This window comes from Callorhinchus milii, unplaced genomic scaffold, assembly GCF_018977255.1.
Source record: "Callorhinchus milii isolate IMCB2004 unplaced genomic scaffold, IMCB_Cmil_1.0 Scaffold22, whole genome shotgun sequence".
In the NCBI taxonomy this organism is placed as follows: domain Eukaryota; kingdom Metazoa; phylum Chordata; class Chondrichthyes; order Chimaeriformes; family Callorhinchidae; genus Callorhinchus; species Callorhinchus milii.
This window is the reverse complement of record NW_024704763.1, coordinates 7,429,357-7,446,903: the sequence shown is the minus strand read 5'-3', so window position 1 is coordinate 7,446,903 and position 17,547 is coordinate 7,429,357. Positions and strand designations below refer to the sequence as shown.

Here is a 17,547-nt window from a genome sequence, read left to right as displayed (position 1 = left end):
CATGACAATAGGAAATCATCCGCTAAAACCAAAAGTAAGGCCCACGGGAACTCTGCAGCAACCGGATTTACTTCAGGAGTGGAGGTCCAATGGGCTGGATGAGATTCCTGTAATGAAATACAGCAAAAAATATGCCTTGTGCAGATAAAACGTTGCTCTGTGATTGGGAGGTGAGTTCAGAACCACCACTTTAGTCACCGCAGAGCTCCAGTGCATTGACAGCAATAACCTGCATTTACATTGAGCCCCTCATGTAGGGTAGTGTCCCTATTGACTTACCTCCCGCAGCGGCTCGCTCAGCTCCCCCAATATGCTCTCCTCGTCGAACATCTTGCCTTGGTATCGGTGTTCATAGTAATCATGGATTCGCTGCCTCATTTCGCCTGGAAGTTTGTGAAAGGACATGTACTGTTTCACTTGCTTGTACTGGAGAGAGAGGGAGAGAGGAAGATAACAGCAGGTTACTGGATACTGTCCACACATTTCTGACTTGCACATCCGAAATGTACCCCATGTCTACGGATGACATCCCCAAGAGGGAGCATGTAGATTAGAAAGAGGAGGGAGCCAAGGATGGATCCTTGGGGTACCCCACAGGTAACCAGGTGAGAGCGGGAGGAGAAGCCGTTTGAGCAGATGTACTGCTGGCGGTTTGTGAGGTAGGACTCGAACCAGACGAGTGCGGTCCCACTGAGGTGGATGACGGAGGAAAGGCGGTGGAGGAGGATGGCGTGATCGACTGTGTCGATCGGCACCTCCAACAGTGCACTTTGAGCGACAATGAACTTGAATTCCTCAACAGGGGATTCCCTCAGCCTTCTGGCTCAGAGGAGAGAGTGCTTCCAGGCTGTCACCAGATGTTGTATGTTGAAAGATTTAAAGCCAGCGCATTACGCAGTTACCATAACAACACTCGAAAATCGTAGTGCGAGTCAGTTGAGATAGTTCAGAGATATATAGTAATAATAATCCTTGCATTTGTCTTATCATGCCGTTGAGACATCGCAAAGCACTTCACAGAATATACTGTAAAGTACAGTGATTGTGTGTTTTATGGGTGACATGTGGCAGTAAATTGCACACAGCAGTGACCCCCAGAAACAGTTGTGCATTGAAGGACTTTATTATTATTATTTTTGAAGGGATTATTGCCCCATCTGCCAATCGACTAACAACCAGGTTCCTACATACTGCTAGGTAAACAGAGGCGTGTGGAGTAAGGAAACTTGCCTAAGGTTTCACCTTGCCTGGCAATTGAACCTGCGTCCTCTCGCAAGTGCCTCGCAGGCGAGAACGCTACTCATGCGCTACAGAACTCTACGGAGCTTCTGGTAACAGGCAAGAGGGAAGCTTCACCAGTCATTTGACTGCTTACTCTTTTTTGTGGCGCAGTGAGATGTTAAGAGGAGAAAGTCGCAAAGAGAGAGAAGAAAACCCATAGCGTAACTCACTTGAGAATTCGAATGAAGACTTAGATCACAAAAGGAAAATCACACTTCAGCGTGAATTGTGCTTAAACATCCTGCATTTAGCCTTTGAGTAGGTAGATGGGACCTGCTACAGGATGAGTCTTGAATTGAACACAGCTTCTCAGCTGCATTTACATTCACCCACAAAATATACAGTCAATTCATTTTACAGTGTATTCTGAAGCGCTTTGAGACATCTCGAAGACGTGATAAGGCACTATATCAAATGCAAGGATTATTATTATCTCTGTGAAGTGCTTTAAGACAATCAAACTGTGTGAAAGGTGCTGTCGAAATGCAGTTGCTACCATAAAATAAAGATCAAATCCATATTTAAATCCCACTGACATAAAACAGTTTTAATAAAAGAAAAGGTTTTGTCTTACTGAACGGCGACGCAATGTGTATTTTAGATCAAAAGCATATTAAACAGGCTTTTTCAAAGCTGAAAATGTTTATCGATGGTAGGTGCGAGATTTTTCCAGCTGCTAATTTGCTTGATCTTTTAAATGTTTCTTGTATATAAAGCACCTGCAGTACCTTTGTTCTGTAGATTAATGCAATGTTTCTCAATGTCGGACAACTGTAAGCAGCAGAGAACATGGTTTGTTTTGTTGGTCGGGTATCTGGCACACATGAAAACCCATCCATCACCATGTTTAAGAGTCTCCAAACCAAGTTGATGAGAATTCTATATTGCTGGCTTATTTTTGTCAGTGTGTGTGTCTCTCACTGCCTGTGTGTGTGTGTGTGTCAGTGTGTGGAGCACACACTCTCTCCCCCAAAAAGGCTGCAGAGGGAGTGCAAATTGGGGGTAACTGCTGAAATTTAACTAGCTAAAACGATGGCATGTTAGCTGGGTGTCAGATTGGCTTAATTGGTAACTCACTTGCCTCTGAAACAGCCTTTTTGGTCAGCCAACAAAATATATTTTCTTGATTTAAACATTTCTTGAGCAATGCCATAAATCAAGATCGAGAAAAAGCTGGAAAACGAGAATCAATCAAACATGGACCAACAACAATAAATTACACTGGAATAGCACCCTTCGTATCGGAAAGATGTCCCAGGGCACTGGACAATCAGGGGTTTTGGACCCGAGCTGGGAGTCGGGGTCAGGATTTGCTGGCCGAAGGCATGGGGAGGGGCAGGGGTCTGGGGGTGGGATGGTGGCCGAAGGCATGGTCGAAGAGGAAGGTTTTTAGACAGGACTTGAAGGAGGGGGTAAGGCAGAGGGATTGCAGGATAGAGTTCCAGAGTGGATGGCAGAGATGCTGAATGCTGGCCTGCCAATGGTGGGGAGGGGAAGTGTCGGGGACCTGAAGACTTACCTAAACCATTTCAAATGTTCGTGGGAACTGCCTCTTGATGGCCCCAGGGGCCACTTCCGGCCCGCGGGCCATGAGTTGGTTACCACTGGTCTAGACTGACACTCCAATAAAGCACTAGAGGAAAGATAATATGAAAGGTGTGTGGAAGTAACAGGATCAGGCGAGACAGTTGATAGATGGCAGAAAACACTGTAGAAACTCACTCAGGGCATATCCCTACTACAAACAAGTAATGCTTGGTTTTAGCACTTGGTACATGTAAGGGACAGGACCTTTATGGGGTGCAACAACTCAGTGGTTACAGCTGTTGCCTTACAAGCGAGAGAACCCGGGTTCGATTCCCGGGCAGGGCGAAACCTTAGACGAATTTCCTTACTCTACACTCCTCTGTTTACCTAGCAGTAAGTACGCACCTGGTTATCAGTCGAATGGCGGATCTCTTTTTCCGGGGGTAAAAGAAATTCCTTCAAAGAAATATTAATAATTTGGTCACTCAATCCACAACTGTTTGTGGGACACTGCTGTCCGCAATTGGCTGCAGTATTTTGCCCATAAAATACAGTCAATTCATTCCACTTCACAGTATTCTGTGAAGCGCTTTGAGATGTCTCAATGATGTAATAAGGCCCTCTCTCGTATGCAAGGATTATTATTATCAATATTATGAAAGACCCCCAACCTGCCAGGCTCGCAGTTACGCTGAGCGCTGCTACCTGTGGAATTAGTGTTGTTGAGGAGGGGACAAAACCAGAGGGGGCAAGATAGCAAAAGAATAAAGAGAGCAAAATCGCTCGCAGTGTCCGATGGTTTCAGAGCATCCAGTGATTCAGTATGGACAGGACGCAGAGCACCGATTGCAGTCGTCTTGAGACGAGGTTCCTTCTTGAAACAAAATAGCCTGAAAGATAAAGGAAAAGTTGGTGGCGAAAGTCAGAATGATTAAACAAATTGGACGGCGCATTGCTGCAGGGATGAAACGGTCTGACATGTCCATGTGCTGCTGCTTCTGTTGTCCTGGTAACAGAGGCTGAAGACCAAGCAGCGATAGTTACTGTGAGGCAGTGGCAGGATCACAGTAATGTGTAACAGCGGGGCTAACAACGGACGCAAGCCTCCCACTGCAGGCTGGCATCACTGCTTTTCGCAGCAAGTAAGCAAGCAAGGGAAGAACGTGGGTGACCTATACCCTTTTGGTGCTGGGAGATTGGAGGGCTTTCCATTTCACCGAGCCAAGGGCAGGGTGACCACAGTGTGGTCTCTGATGCCACCAAAGCTGAGCAAGACATTTCAGATCACTATTTCATCTCTCTTAACTCCTCCATTCCCCCTCCCTGCCACCCACCCCACGTGCATCTCCTATCGCTCCTGGAGAAAAATCCCCCTCCATGCCCTCTCCGCTGCTCTAGAGGCATCTGAGCTCCTACTCCTCTGCCTCCCCCCCCCGCCCGCAATGACCTATCCTCCTTGGTCACTCTTCTAAACAACTCCCTCTCGGCTATCCTCGACACACTTGCCCCCATCATCTCCCGCACCGCCTCCCACTCGCACAAATCCCCCTGGTACATCTGCCACCTCCGCTCCCTCAAATCTCAGCTGCGCTCCGCCGAATGCGCCTGGTGCAAATCCAAATTAAGTGTTCACCATCAGATCTGGCAGGACTGCACCAAGACCCACCACTCTCCCCTCGCCTCAGCTAAGACATCCTTTTATTCCAAAATCATCTTGGAAGCTAAGGACAATCCCAGACTCCTCTTTTCTACCATAAACCAACTCCTCCATCCACTCTCCCGTGCCTGCCATCCTCTCCTCCAAAACCAAATGCGAGGAGATGATGGATTTCCTCGAGCCCAAAGCCTAGGGGATCCGTTGTGCCACCTCTAGCCCCTCTACAGGCACCCACTTCCCCTCCCACCTCCTGCTCCCACTCCGCCCATCCCTCCCTCCACATTTTTGACCCTGTCTTCCCCTCTTTGCTCACCTCTATCATTTTCCGTAATGAAACCCACCACCTGTTCCTTGACCCCATCCCGACCCCTTTATCCACTTCCCAGCTCCACCTCCTTGCACCCCTACTAACAGACCTCGTTAACCTCTCCCTGGTCATTGTACCCATCACCCTAAAGACAGCCATCATCATCTTTACCCTCAAAAAACCATCCTTTGACCCATCTCTGCTCTCCAACTACTGCCCCATTTCAAACTTTCCTTTTGTATCAAAGATCATGGAACAAGTCGTCATTTCCCAGCTACGCTGTTTCCTCTCCCAACGTTCCCTCCATAAACCCCTCCAATCTGGGTTTTGTGCTGCTCACAGCACAGAAGGTCAAAGTGACAAATGACATTCCGTCCACCTGCGACCAGGTCTCTCTCTGTCTCCTTGTCCTTCTCGGTTGCTTTCGATACCATCGACCACTCTATTCTTCTCCACCGCCTCTCCTCTCACCTCCACCTTAATGGTTCTGTTCTTGTCTGGTTCCAATCCTACCTTTCCCACCATCTGCATTTTGTGGCCACCAACGGCTTCTCCTCTAGCCCCCGCACTATCATGAGTGGCGTCCCTCAGGGCACTGTCCTCAGTCCCCTCCTCTTCAATCTATACATTCTCCTGCTCGGCGATGTCATCCGCAGGCATGGGGTCAATTTCCACCCAACTCTATCTCATCACCTCCACCCTCGACTCCTGGATTGTTGATGTCCTGGCTAATTGTCTGTCTGACATCAAGTCCTGGATGAGAGCCAACTTCTTCAGCTCAATGTTGGCAAGACAGAGGCCCTCCTGCTTAGCTCCTGGCAGCACCTCCTCTCCTCGGCTGCTGACACTATCACCATTCTTGGCTGCACCCTTTACCTCACTGAGTCAATCCAAAACCTTGGTGTCCTTTTTGACTCTCAGCTATCCTTCAAACCCCACATTCGTGCTGTGACAAAGTTCCGCCTTTCCGCACCTCCGCAACATTGCCCGCATCCACCACTGCCTCTCACCGCAGGCCACCGAGACCGTGATCCACGTTTTGATTACATCCCGGCTTGACTACGCCAACTGCCTGCTCACTAGGCTTCCCGACTCTTCTCCACAAGCTGCAGATTATTCAGAACTCTGCAGCTGTGTCCTGCCCCGCACTAGGCTCCGGGAACCTATCACACCCGTTCTTGCCCGGCTTCACTGGCTCCCCATTCCTCAGAGAGTTGGGTGCAAAACTCGTTCTTACCTTCAAGGCCCTCCACGGTCTTGCTCCCCCCTACCTCTCTGACTTCATAACCAAATATCAGCCTGTCCGCTCTCTCCTCACGGCAGACACCGGCCTGCTTCAGGTCCACCACACTTCCCGCCCCACCGTTGGCGGTCGGGCATTCAGCATCTTTGTCCCCACACTCTGGAACTCTATCCTGAAATCCCTTCGCCTCACCCTCTCTCTTCTTCCTTCAAGTCCCATCTGAAGACCTTCCTCTTGCACTTTGCCAGCGTACAACAATGTCTCTGCCTTAAGACTTACTTCTCTGACGGTGCTTGTGGTCAACCATCACGGCCCCACCCTCTTCAGCTCCCCTCCCCAGATACCCCACCCAACTCAGGTGCCCAGCCGGTTGGGTGAAGTGTTTTGAGGCACGATTTAAATATAAATTGTGTACAAAGCTCTTCAAGACATTACGCTATATATATATATATATATCAGGTTGGCCTTGCTGTTGTTGTTGTGAATTTAGATCCAGGTGGAATTTCTCCCTCTTCTGTGCTTTGGATGATTCAATTGCTACATCAAGTGGACAGATAGGAGATTCAAAACAAAAACAGAAGACACTGGGAACACTCAGCAGGTCAGGCAGCATCTATGGTGAAAGGAAAGTGACTCAATGTTTCAGGTACACAACCCTTCGTCAGAACTGGGGTGTGTTGGGAGGGAGAGGCTTTTAAGGGCAAACAGAGATGGGGGAGGCAGGACCAGGAAGACAAAAGAGAAAATGGGGTAGAGGACAAGGGATAGTGGGTTAAAGAGGTGTTAATGATGCAAGATAGGAGATTCAGCCTCATTAGATAAGCATTGTCCAGCAAACGAAGACAATAACACTTAACCAGTGCCAGGTCTTTCCCACAATTGTCCCAAATCAGGCTAATCTCACTGAATAAAAAGAGATGAAATGAGACTTGAATGGAAATTCAGTACAAATGGCCCAACACAAAGAGGAAACATGTGCGCTTTTAATGTTCCTTTATGTTTAACACTCCAGAAGAAAATGCGCGAAGGATGGCATCAAAAAGACTTCTCTTGTCCTCGAAAATGTAATTAAATTATTCGAGAGAGTATGATAAAGCTTCCCAAAGAAAAAATCAACAGCTGTTATAGGGAAAGTGTTCTGTTTGCAGAGAATACTTTTCCCCAAAAGGAAAATAACAGTTGAGTTTGACCCAGTTCAGATCCCCTTATGTGCGAATTGTCTCTTGAATTTTTCTGATTCTGTGAAGAATCATAAGACGGAAAGGCAAAGGGAAACTGCTATGAAATATGTAATCAGGAGACAATTCAGGACTTTATTTACATAATGGCAGAATATTAATCCAACGTTGCTGCATTATGTGAGGGAGAAAATGCACCATTCAGAAACTTGGCCAAGAGATGTCAAACTCACTTCAAGAGAGAAAAAGGGATTGGTTTAAATCTTGCTTCACACTGGATATAACCCCATATCTCAACGGGCCACACAGCTCTTTACATCGAACACCGCTTTAATAAAATACTCTGTGGGCAAATTCCACCCGGTTTTAGATTTTATCTACTAATGTAGTATTTCAGAGAGTTCTGCAACTTGGCAAGTTCTTAAACACAGCTTTGGTTCTGAAGCAGTTTTTTTCATCATATGTTCTTTTAAGAAATTACAGAGAACGGGCTACAAAGTTAAGACTGAATTCAACAACTTGCCAAGTTCTGGATGCTCCGAAATGCTACTAAGTAGAGTAAATCTGGGCCTTAGTGGAAATTCTTGCATTGCTAACATCTACTGATGCGTGGAGTTCCATGGCATAGTGGTTAGTGCGCTCACCTTGCAAGCGAGAGAACCCGGGTTTGATTCCCGGGCGGGGTGAAACCTTTGACAAGTTTCTTTACTCCACACGTCTCTGTTTACCGAGCAGTAAATAGGAACCCGGTTGTTAGTCGATTGCTGAATCCATTTCTGGGAGTAATAATCTCTCCCTCTAAAAAAATTTGGTCACTTAATCCATGGCACTGGATACTGCTGTGTGCAATTGGCTGCTGCGATTTGACCACAAAATACACAGTCCATTCACTTTACAATATATTTTGCGAAGCGCTTTGAAACGTTTCAACAATGTAATAAGGCGCTATATCAAATGCAAGGATTATTATTGTTACAAAGTAAAACACTTGGGAATGTCAACTCACGTTTATCCAGTTAGGAAGCTTCGATGACTTCTGGGGAGGAGAGGGATGTTAAACATTAATAGTCTCATGAGCAGCGAAATGTTCTAATCCACTGACATCCATAACAATTAGTAACCTCTGACCATCAAAGATCATTGCAATTTCCTGTTATGCTGGGTAAATAGAGCGATTTGGACAAGTGTGTTTAATATAAAAAGTTGGACAATTGCCTCTTGGTCTGAAATTAGTTTCTTGCACAAACATCTTGTTGAACATTTATCTTGTTACCAACCTGTCTCACGCAAAACTTTGTGGAGTTCTGTAGCTCAGTGGTTAGAGCACTCGCCTCGCAAGCCCGAGGACCTGGATTTGATTCCCAGCAGGACGAAATGTTGGGCAAGTTCCTTACTCCACACGCCTCTGTTTCCCTAACAGTGAGTTGGAACCTGGTTGTTAGTCGATTGGCAGATCGCTTTTCTGGGGGTAATAATTCCTTCAAAAAAAAAGATAATAATAATTTGGTCACTTAATCCACGATTGTTTGTGGGAGACTGCTGGGTGCAATTGGCTGCTGCCTTTATTCTGTCAGGTGCCTTGAGACTTCTAGGAGACGCGAATTGGGGCTATATTAAATGCAAGGATTATTATTATTATTACTATTATTATCAAAACTTACAAATGATCCTGTTGTGCTTTGTCGGATAGATTTTCCACATGACGTATGACCTGGCGAGTGCAGTGGTGAGGATTGTTAACCTGATCGGCATGATGCTGTTGTTGTGTCACTGGGATGGCTGTCTCCAGTTCCTGGTTCCAATGCTGCAGGAATTCCCACCTGACTGCTGGGTGTCCCTCAACCACATGGTGGTAAGTAGCCTTTCTTCCCCTTGTGTATCTCTGTGAAGCGCAAGCAAGTTTTAGATTGGAGCCACAGGATATGTCGCTTCATTCTAGTTAAACGCTGCGACATTCAGGCGTATGTAATATTATTACAATAATTATTGTAGCATCTTAAATCAGATGCAAAACTAAACCCACATCAATACTTTAGGGTGCAACAAGACGGCAGAACAAGAGCACGTAGGTTTAAGGTTGTAAAGGGCAATTTCTGGGCAGACTCCAGATCGTTTCTCTTTATGCAGGGGGTGATTAACAACTGGAATACGTGGACAGTAAGACCACACTTACTGGTGAGTAGAGTTAACCCATAGAGACCAGGACACTGTTGGTAAAGAGAAAGGAATTTATCTCAGTATTCTGGCCAAAATCCTCCAGTTAATTAGTCAGCCTGTGACAGACGTGGCTATTTGTGGTCATTGCTGTGTTTGCCTATAAATAATAATAGAACAATCCTCGCATTTGATATAGCACCTTTCACTGTGGGAGGCCGGCTCAAAGCGCTTCACAGGAATTTACCGTTCATGTCTTGACTGTGTGGTTTGTAGACGAACATGAACTACAGTCACTACATTTAACAGTAATCATTGTAAAGCACTTATGATGTAACAGGTGCTCTTTGTAAGTGCCACATCAAATGCAAATGAAGGGATTGTAAACTTGGTCGTTCCCTTGTACGTCAGATTTTTTTGAACAGTTCATTAGCGTTGTTAGTGCCAGACACTGGCAAGAACAGGCCTAAATTACAGATAATGGCTAGTGACAGGCTGCCAATTATGCACAAATTAAGTGCAGGGGAAGATGTAAAAATCTCTCATTGAGGTTCACCGAGACAACTAGAGTCATACTTAATGCATATTCACTCAACTCCGTTTCGTGCACCAGAGCACGGCAAGAGATACGAGAAGATTGAGTCAACTCAGAGGTGATTGTTACTGTAAACCAATACTCTGTGAAATTACAGTTCAGGGAAAAGTTGGAGGCTGTAATTCAACGTTGAAAAATAGTGATAAAATAATCTGTCTTTTCAAAGCATATAATCACCAATTCAATGGGTTTTAAAGACTTCCTGCCAGCTTGTCAAATTAAAATGTAACTCCAGGAAAAGCTGTGTAATATATGTGGACGAAACGTATCCAAAGGCTTTCGAAGCACAGGTGATTAATGGTGACTTGGAAAATAATAATTAATACTGTGAGGGCAATACATTGTACTGGTTTCATAGAAAATTTATGACCTCTGATTTAGTCTACAGCATGTGGTAAATGTTATATCAAAAACACAGGTGGCACAATGCCAAGATGGAGCTTATATAAATCATCAGCCTCGTGAGATTTCTCTAAGACTGGGCATACAACTGACCTGTAGTCCCCCTGAAATACAGGATGGGATGGGGATGAAATAGGGATAAAATGGGAATATATTGGGCTGAAATGGGATGAGATCAAGCGGGGAACAATAATCCTTGCGTTTGATGCAGCGTTACTTTAGGATTCTTAATTCTCCTCATGTCAGGAGGGCATCACAATGCTCGTCACAGGATTTACCGTACAATGTAGTGACTTTATATTTTGTAAGGATGGGAATGGGTTGGGGTCCAATGGGATGAGATGAGTTAGTCTAGGCTGGTGCTCCATTTGCAGTGCTGGAGGAGTGCTGTATTGTTGGAGATCCCGTCCTTTGTCCGAAGTCCCATCTCCCTGTTCGTGCGAACGTTAAAGAATCCCATGTGACTATTGGGAAAGAGAAGGTATTTCTCCTGGTGTCCCCAGGTAAAAATGGTCATTCATATCATGGCTATTTGTGGGAGAACTGCTGTGTGCAAATCGGCTGCTGCATTCATCTATAAAAACACAGTCACTACACTTCAATCTTGTAAAGACACCTCGACAATTTGTATCAAAGGCAAGTACGATTATTATTGTAAACTCTTCACTAATATTCGATATTATTATATAATATATAATATTCAAGGGAATTTCTTTAATGTCATCAAAGTTTAGTTAATTTCTTAGCTGTTTGATAAATATTAACTGCTATTTGGTTCTCATTCATGCGTGGAAAAATAACTTATCTGTCACTTAATCAATCATATTTCCGAAGCGTATTTCTGAAACACAATTGTGTTGTCTGCAACGCTGACAGGTGTGAAATAATTCTTAGATGCAACATTGTTTGTTAATGTTACTGAGTAAGGCGGACTGACGAAACATTGCATTGTGCTTATAGATCAAGAATAAAGATCCCACCGAAATGTCAATGTGAAACAATTTTTCTATTTTAAAAGCCCGGAATTAGACAGCAGAAAGTTACACACAGAGGAGTTGTGGAAGCACAGAGAGATTAAATAATGATAATAATTAATAATCCTTTCATGTTGGGATTTATTGTCGGAGGAACAGTCCTTCGAATGAGACAAAAACTGAGAGACAAAAACTGAGACGCCACTTGCCTGTTCAGGTGGATGTTAAAGATCCCGTGGCCCTATTCAAAAAGAAAAGAGAAATGCTGCTGAGATTAAATAATAATAAACTAGCGTCTTTGTGTTAGTATTTTGACTATTGTTAGGCCTTTGGGATAGAACGTCAGATTGTGGAGTCCTGTAGCTCAGTGGGTAGAGCACTCGAATTGCAAGCGAGAGGAATTGGGTTCGAATCCCAAGCAGGTCAGGGCGAAATGTTGGGCAAGTTTCCTTACTCCACACGCCTCTGTTTACTTAGCAGTAAGTAGGAACCCGATTGTTAGTCGATTGGCGGATGGCTTTCCGGGGATAATAATTCTTAAAAAAAACGATAATAATTTGGTCACTCAATCCACGACTGTTTGTGGGACGCTGCTGTGCACAATTGACTGCCGCGTTTCGCCCGCAAATATACAGTCAATTCACTTTACAGTCTATTCTGTGAAGCGCTTTGAGATGTCTCGAAGACATGAAAAGTGCTATATCAAACACAAGGATTATTTATATTATATTAAGAATTCTCTTTGAAACATTCCAATGCTTTTCGAAAGAAATTAGCTTGGACGTTTTCCAACAAGGACGGAAAATGAGTGGGAACCAGCCTGGCATTTGACGTTTTTGAATTGGAAATCGGATGCAAAAATATCTCTTGAACACAGAGTTAAAATTTGGCCTTGCCTAGCGAGATAGAATAATAAAAAATCACAATCGCAAACATCAAACCTTTCTCCTGCATTCTTCCCACCGAGGGGAGAAATTGTAGGCCCCAGTTCCTGTTATTGGGTCAGAAATATATACGATTATGTGAAGTCTGTCACAGAGTCTTGCAGCGACTTGGCATGAGATTAAAGAACAAGAGAGTGTCTGGCTCTGCTCTCTGAAATGTTAATGCCTGGATTCACTGATAAAAATGATGTGCGACAGGCAATCAGTGGCTGTTATGTTGGGACTTGACAGGCATCAGGCGCCTGCTCATCTGCCCACTTGTGGAAATGGGGATTCCTTTTTATTTGTCTGTTTACACTGCATGACCCTTGTTGTGGATTTGGCATCTTTATCATTCTCGGGCTGCAGTGAACCATGTGTTTGCAGGCACGAGACTCAACTTGAATGAGTGGTGTGAGATGAGAGCCTCACTGATACCCTCTGAGGTTACTGATACTCCAAGGCAGCAGGACAAGAGAGGAAGCAGATTTAGAGTTGTGTAGGGTGATTTTAAGATGGTAAAAGATTCTAGACAACAGCCCCATTGTAACACGGTTCACTATAGGCAGAGTTTGCTTATCACACAGTTGTACTGTTGACTTCTATTCTCTCTGCCTATACACACTCAGCTTGCTTCCTGCACACGCCAACATGACCAACTACTGAGTCTTTAGGTTGCCTCCAATGTCAACAATCTATCTCTGGGATTTCCATGTGGAGGTGGGATGCATGGAATTCTCAGCTCGGTTTGCATACCCTTGAGCAGGGTGATGGGCTGGGACTTAATGACCTGGAAGCTGGTCATTTGTAGCTTTCTGCGCTGAAAACACTCACCAATAATGTCACTTCCTGTTTTGCGCAATGTGCAGTGGAAGTGACCATCTTTTGTCACCCAATGGATAAAAGTTCAGCCTTTTTTTTTCTTTTAACCAATGTGATTAGCGAGCAGGAAGGGGGTTGGTCAGCTGAGTCCAGGCACAGTAAAACACCCCTCACCATTGGGATTTTGCGGATTCCAAACATCATGCTTTAATGAGGCTCCACCTTATTGAATGAACAACATTAATAATATTAATAGTAATCCTTGCATATGATGTAGCACCTTATCATGTCTTTGAGACGTCTCAAAGCGCTTCACAGAATATATTGTGAAGTGAATTTACTGTATTTTTTGTGGGGGAAACTTAGTGAGTAAACAACATTAATATAAATTATCTAGACTCAAATATAAGGAGCATCATTGAAATTTGTAAGTGGGACTCAAAACTAGAGAGTAGCTAACAGTAAGGAGGACCTTAATCGATTTGAGGAGGACATCGGCAGATGAAATTTAATGCAGAAATGTATGAGGTAATCCATTCAGGTAGGTCAAATAAGGATGGACAGAAAATATTCACCAAACGATAAAACTTTAAAAGGAGTAGCCTCGAACAGAGAGACGAGGGGTTAATGTACACAAATCTTTAAAGATGAGAGATGGCAAGCTGACAAAGCTGTAAAAAAGCAAATGGAATCCAAGGTTTTATAAATTGAGGCTTAGAATGTGAAAGCAAAGGGATTGCACTAAGCCTATATGAATCAGTAGTTTGGCTTCAGATGAAATATTGTGTCCAGTTTTGGATTACTATTCTTATTAGATAAATATCTGAAAAGCGGAAATATGAAAGGGTGTGGGGAGGAGTATAATATTCTTTGCATTTGGGACAACTCCTTTTGCATCAGGAGGATGTCTCAAAGCGCTTTACAGGATTTACCATAAAGTGTAGTGACTGTGTATTTGGTAGACAAACTTTGAGAGAATGGGACTAAGATGGATGGTTCAGAAAGCACGATGGTCCAAATGACATCCTCCTGTGCCGTCGATTTCTATAATAATAATATCTTCTACATCTGTTATAGTGTCTTATCACTTCTCAAAATGCTTCACAGAATATATTGCAAAGCGGATTGATTCTGTATTTTGTGAACGAAACGTGGTAATCAAATGTGCAAAGCAGTGTCCCACAAACAGTAATTTTATCTCTCGATCTACGACTGTTTGTGAGATACTGCTTTATGCAATTGGCTTCCAATTCACTTGATAGTATATTCTGTGAAGCGCTTTGAGATGTCTCAATGACGTGGTAAGGCACTATATCAAATGCAAGGATTATTATTATTATTACTGTGTCCTCCGCTGCAGTGTACATTTGCATACAAATGGGAGAGGCACTTACTCATAGGTAGGAACGTCCCTTTAAAGCACAATATCCCACTTTAAGCAGAATCAGACATTGCCCTTCTGTGCACTCGAAATAAATAAATCAGCAATAATGGGGAGAAGAGGAGAGGAAATTGTGGCCTGGATTATGAACTTTGAAGAGTCAACGACTAAGGCAGTCGAATTGTTCAGGCAATGTCATCTCACTGCTCAGGAGCTCATGTCTGATGCCAACTGGGATAATTATACAGTCTGGCAGTGATGAATGTCAATCTACTGCTATCAGCCGTGCTATATGTCAAGTCTCAATCAGCTGGAGAGTTCCACCAAACCTGCTCATTGGGTGCGGAAATTCCAAGTGTTCGTCTCATTAACCTCGAGACGGATGAAATATTTTTCCACTGATCGACCATTTTTAACACTCATCTACAGTTGAAAATGTTAACTATACTGTCTTCTCCTACACCTGATGTGTCTGTGGACCTGTGGACACAAAATATACAGTCAATTCACTTTACAGTGTGTTCTTTGAAGCGCTTTGAGACATCTCGCAGACGTGATAAGGCGCTATACAAAGTGCAAGGATTATTATTATTATTATTAATCCTGTGGACCTGCCAGATCGGGGCTAGTTCAGCCAGATCCCACTTGCATCATTTTCACTTCCGCATACCTGTTTGTGGGCACTGGGTATTGGATAATACAGGAGATTGACATCTGTAATAGACACTCGAGTTAGGCAGTGAACTCAAGGCGATGGCAGGCAACAGGTGTAGAATTATGAGATGTTTGGTGACAGCACCAAGACAGCTCAGAGATGAATCCAGTGTCGTGACCTCAACCATCCTCCCTGGTTGTCCATTTCAGCAATCCATTTCAGACGCATAGAAATCTACAGCACTGGAGGATGTGAGAGACAAAGAGTGTGAGAGAGAGAGTGTGAGAGAGAGAGTGTTTAAGCACTCCTGGATGCTATCCCGCGTGAAGGGCGCTATATAAATGCAAGGTAGTGTTGTTGTTCATGTCACTCAACCCATCTTGCTTTCTGATTGCTCTATCTTAGTCCCATTCTCTCAACATTTACCTATCAAACACACAGTCACTACACTTTACAGTGTATCTTGTGAAGCGTGCTGAAACCTCCTGATGCAAAAGGCAGGAGATGGAGCGTGTACCTTTTAGAGAAAGTGCCTGTACGTGATCGGATCACAGACTATCAATGCACACAGAGTTTCTGCCCTTGGTTTGAAAAGTTACCTACACCTCGCCATCATTTAGGTGGCAATCAGTAGCCTTGCTTCATGTCAGGACCTTGAACTCATTTCTCCCGGTGTCCTGGCCAACAAATAAAATTTGGTCATTCATCCCATGACTGTTTGTGTGACATTGAGGTTTCCAAATTGTCACCTTACACAGTCACTACACTTCACAGTGGAATCTTGTGAAACGCTTTGAGATGTTTTCGCGATGCGAATAAAGGCTCCTCATCAAATGTGGGGACGATTATTACTATTATCAGCCGCCACTCAAAGCAAACCGTCGCAATTTGCCTTTAAACATCTGTGTGTTCACGGCGGCCGGATTTTCTGTGGGGATTTTCCTGTTTGTTTAAGAGCCTTTGGTGGAGTCCTGTAGCTCAGTGGTTAGAGCACTTGCTTTGCAAGCGAGAGACGTGAGTTCAATCTCAGGCAGGTCAGGGCGAAACCTTGGGCAAGTTTCCTTACTCCACACACAGCCCTAATAATAATCCCTCCAAAAAAAAACAATAATAAATTGGTCATTTTCAATCTATGACTGTTTGTGGGACATTGCTGTGCGCAATTGGCTGCCGCGTTCGCCCACAAATATACAGTCAATTCACTTTACAGTGTGTTCTGTGAAGCGCTTTGGGACGCGAAAAGCGCTATATCAAATGCAAAGATTATTATTGATTTCATCAGCGATCGGGCCTTCGCATAGGAGGAGGCTGCCGAGACTGACAGTGCGAGTGACCTGAATTAAGATCAGCAGCGAGGTAGTTGCTCATCCCAGTGTTGCCTGGGCTTTGACTGTGCATGTTAATTGGGTTTTGTCATGCTGTCAGGCTCATCAATTCTTCCAAGTCAATGACTCCAAGGGCTGCCTTCACAGGTCACTGTTTAAACGGAAGTATAAACAGAAATATTTTTAAAAAAAAGAAACAAGGAGGAGAAAAGAGATCAAATGGTACTTAACTTTTTTTTCTTTTTTTTCAACTTTTTTCTTATTGAAAAAAAACTGAGCACAGACACGGATTTTTGCCTCTTGAATATGTTGGTGATAACCATCAGATTGCATGAGTCAAACCTTCCCTCATTTAATAAATCTGTCTCTTAACCCTATTAAATATTCCTTTTGAAACAGTCCCAGATGGTGTCTCTCATCACAGCTTTCTCCTTTTGTAGTTTTTAACACATCACACAAGTCCCCTCTCTTCTACCCTCTCTTCCCCCCTGTCGCTCTCTGCTCCCCTCCCCACTTCCCACTCTCCCTCTCCCCTTCTCTCTTCCCTCCCTCCTCTCCCCTCCGGCCCTCCCCTCACGCTCTCCCCTCCCCCCGGCAAAAAGATATCCCCTCTAAATTCAAAATTCACTTAAAGCTCTTTAAAAGAACCGTAATAGTTTCATTACCTCTGCCATCCCCGTCTCTGCCCTTAAGCCTTTCAGAGAAAGGTCGCTCCACTTTACAATGCAATACCGTTCACTTTAATACAGTAAAGGACATCTCAAAGGGCTTCAAACTGCTTACTGGGCACCTGCGCTTGGGGGAGGTGGGGGTTGCAGAGGATGGGGATGGGTGGGTGGGGGGAAGAAGACCGAAAGTGGGGTCAAAGAAGTACATCTTAAGGCGGGTTTGAACAGAAGGAGGGAGGGAGTGAGGGAGGGAGGGAGAGTTTCAGAGAGCAGGGTGAGGGTAAGAATGGATAAAAGCCAGCCTGCTGACGGTGAGGGCAGCGAGTAGGGTGGTTGGAGTGAAGCAGGCAAAGCAAGTGGTCAGGTCAGTAAGGTTGTGGGAGGTTGCGGAGGTAAGGTGAGGCCAGGCGACGAAGGCATTTAAGAGTGAGAATGAGGACTTTCAAACTCAATCT

At 44.4% G+C, this 17,547-nt stretch overlaps 1 protein-coding gene across 1 annotated transcript in view; it reads left to right on the top strand.

The window, feature by feature from the left end:
* LOC103189620 (potassium/sodium hyperpolarization-activated cyclic nucleotide-gated channel 3) overlaps positions 1–17,547 on the top strand; it is a 114,970-nt gene that overhangs the window by 37,439 nt on the left and 59,984 nt on the right. The window contains exon 4 of the mRNA XM_042343141.1: positions 8,884–9,045. Within this exon, the coding sequence (XP_042199075.1) occupies positions 8,884–9,045 (162 nt within the window). The remainder of the gene's footprint in view (positions 1–8,883; positions 9,046–17,547) is intronic.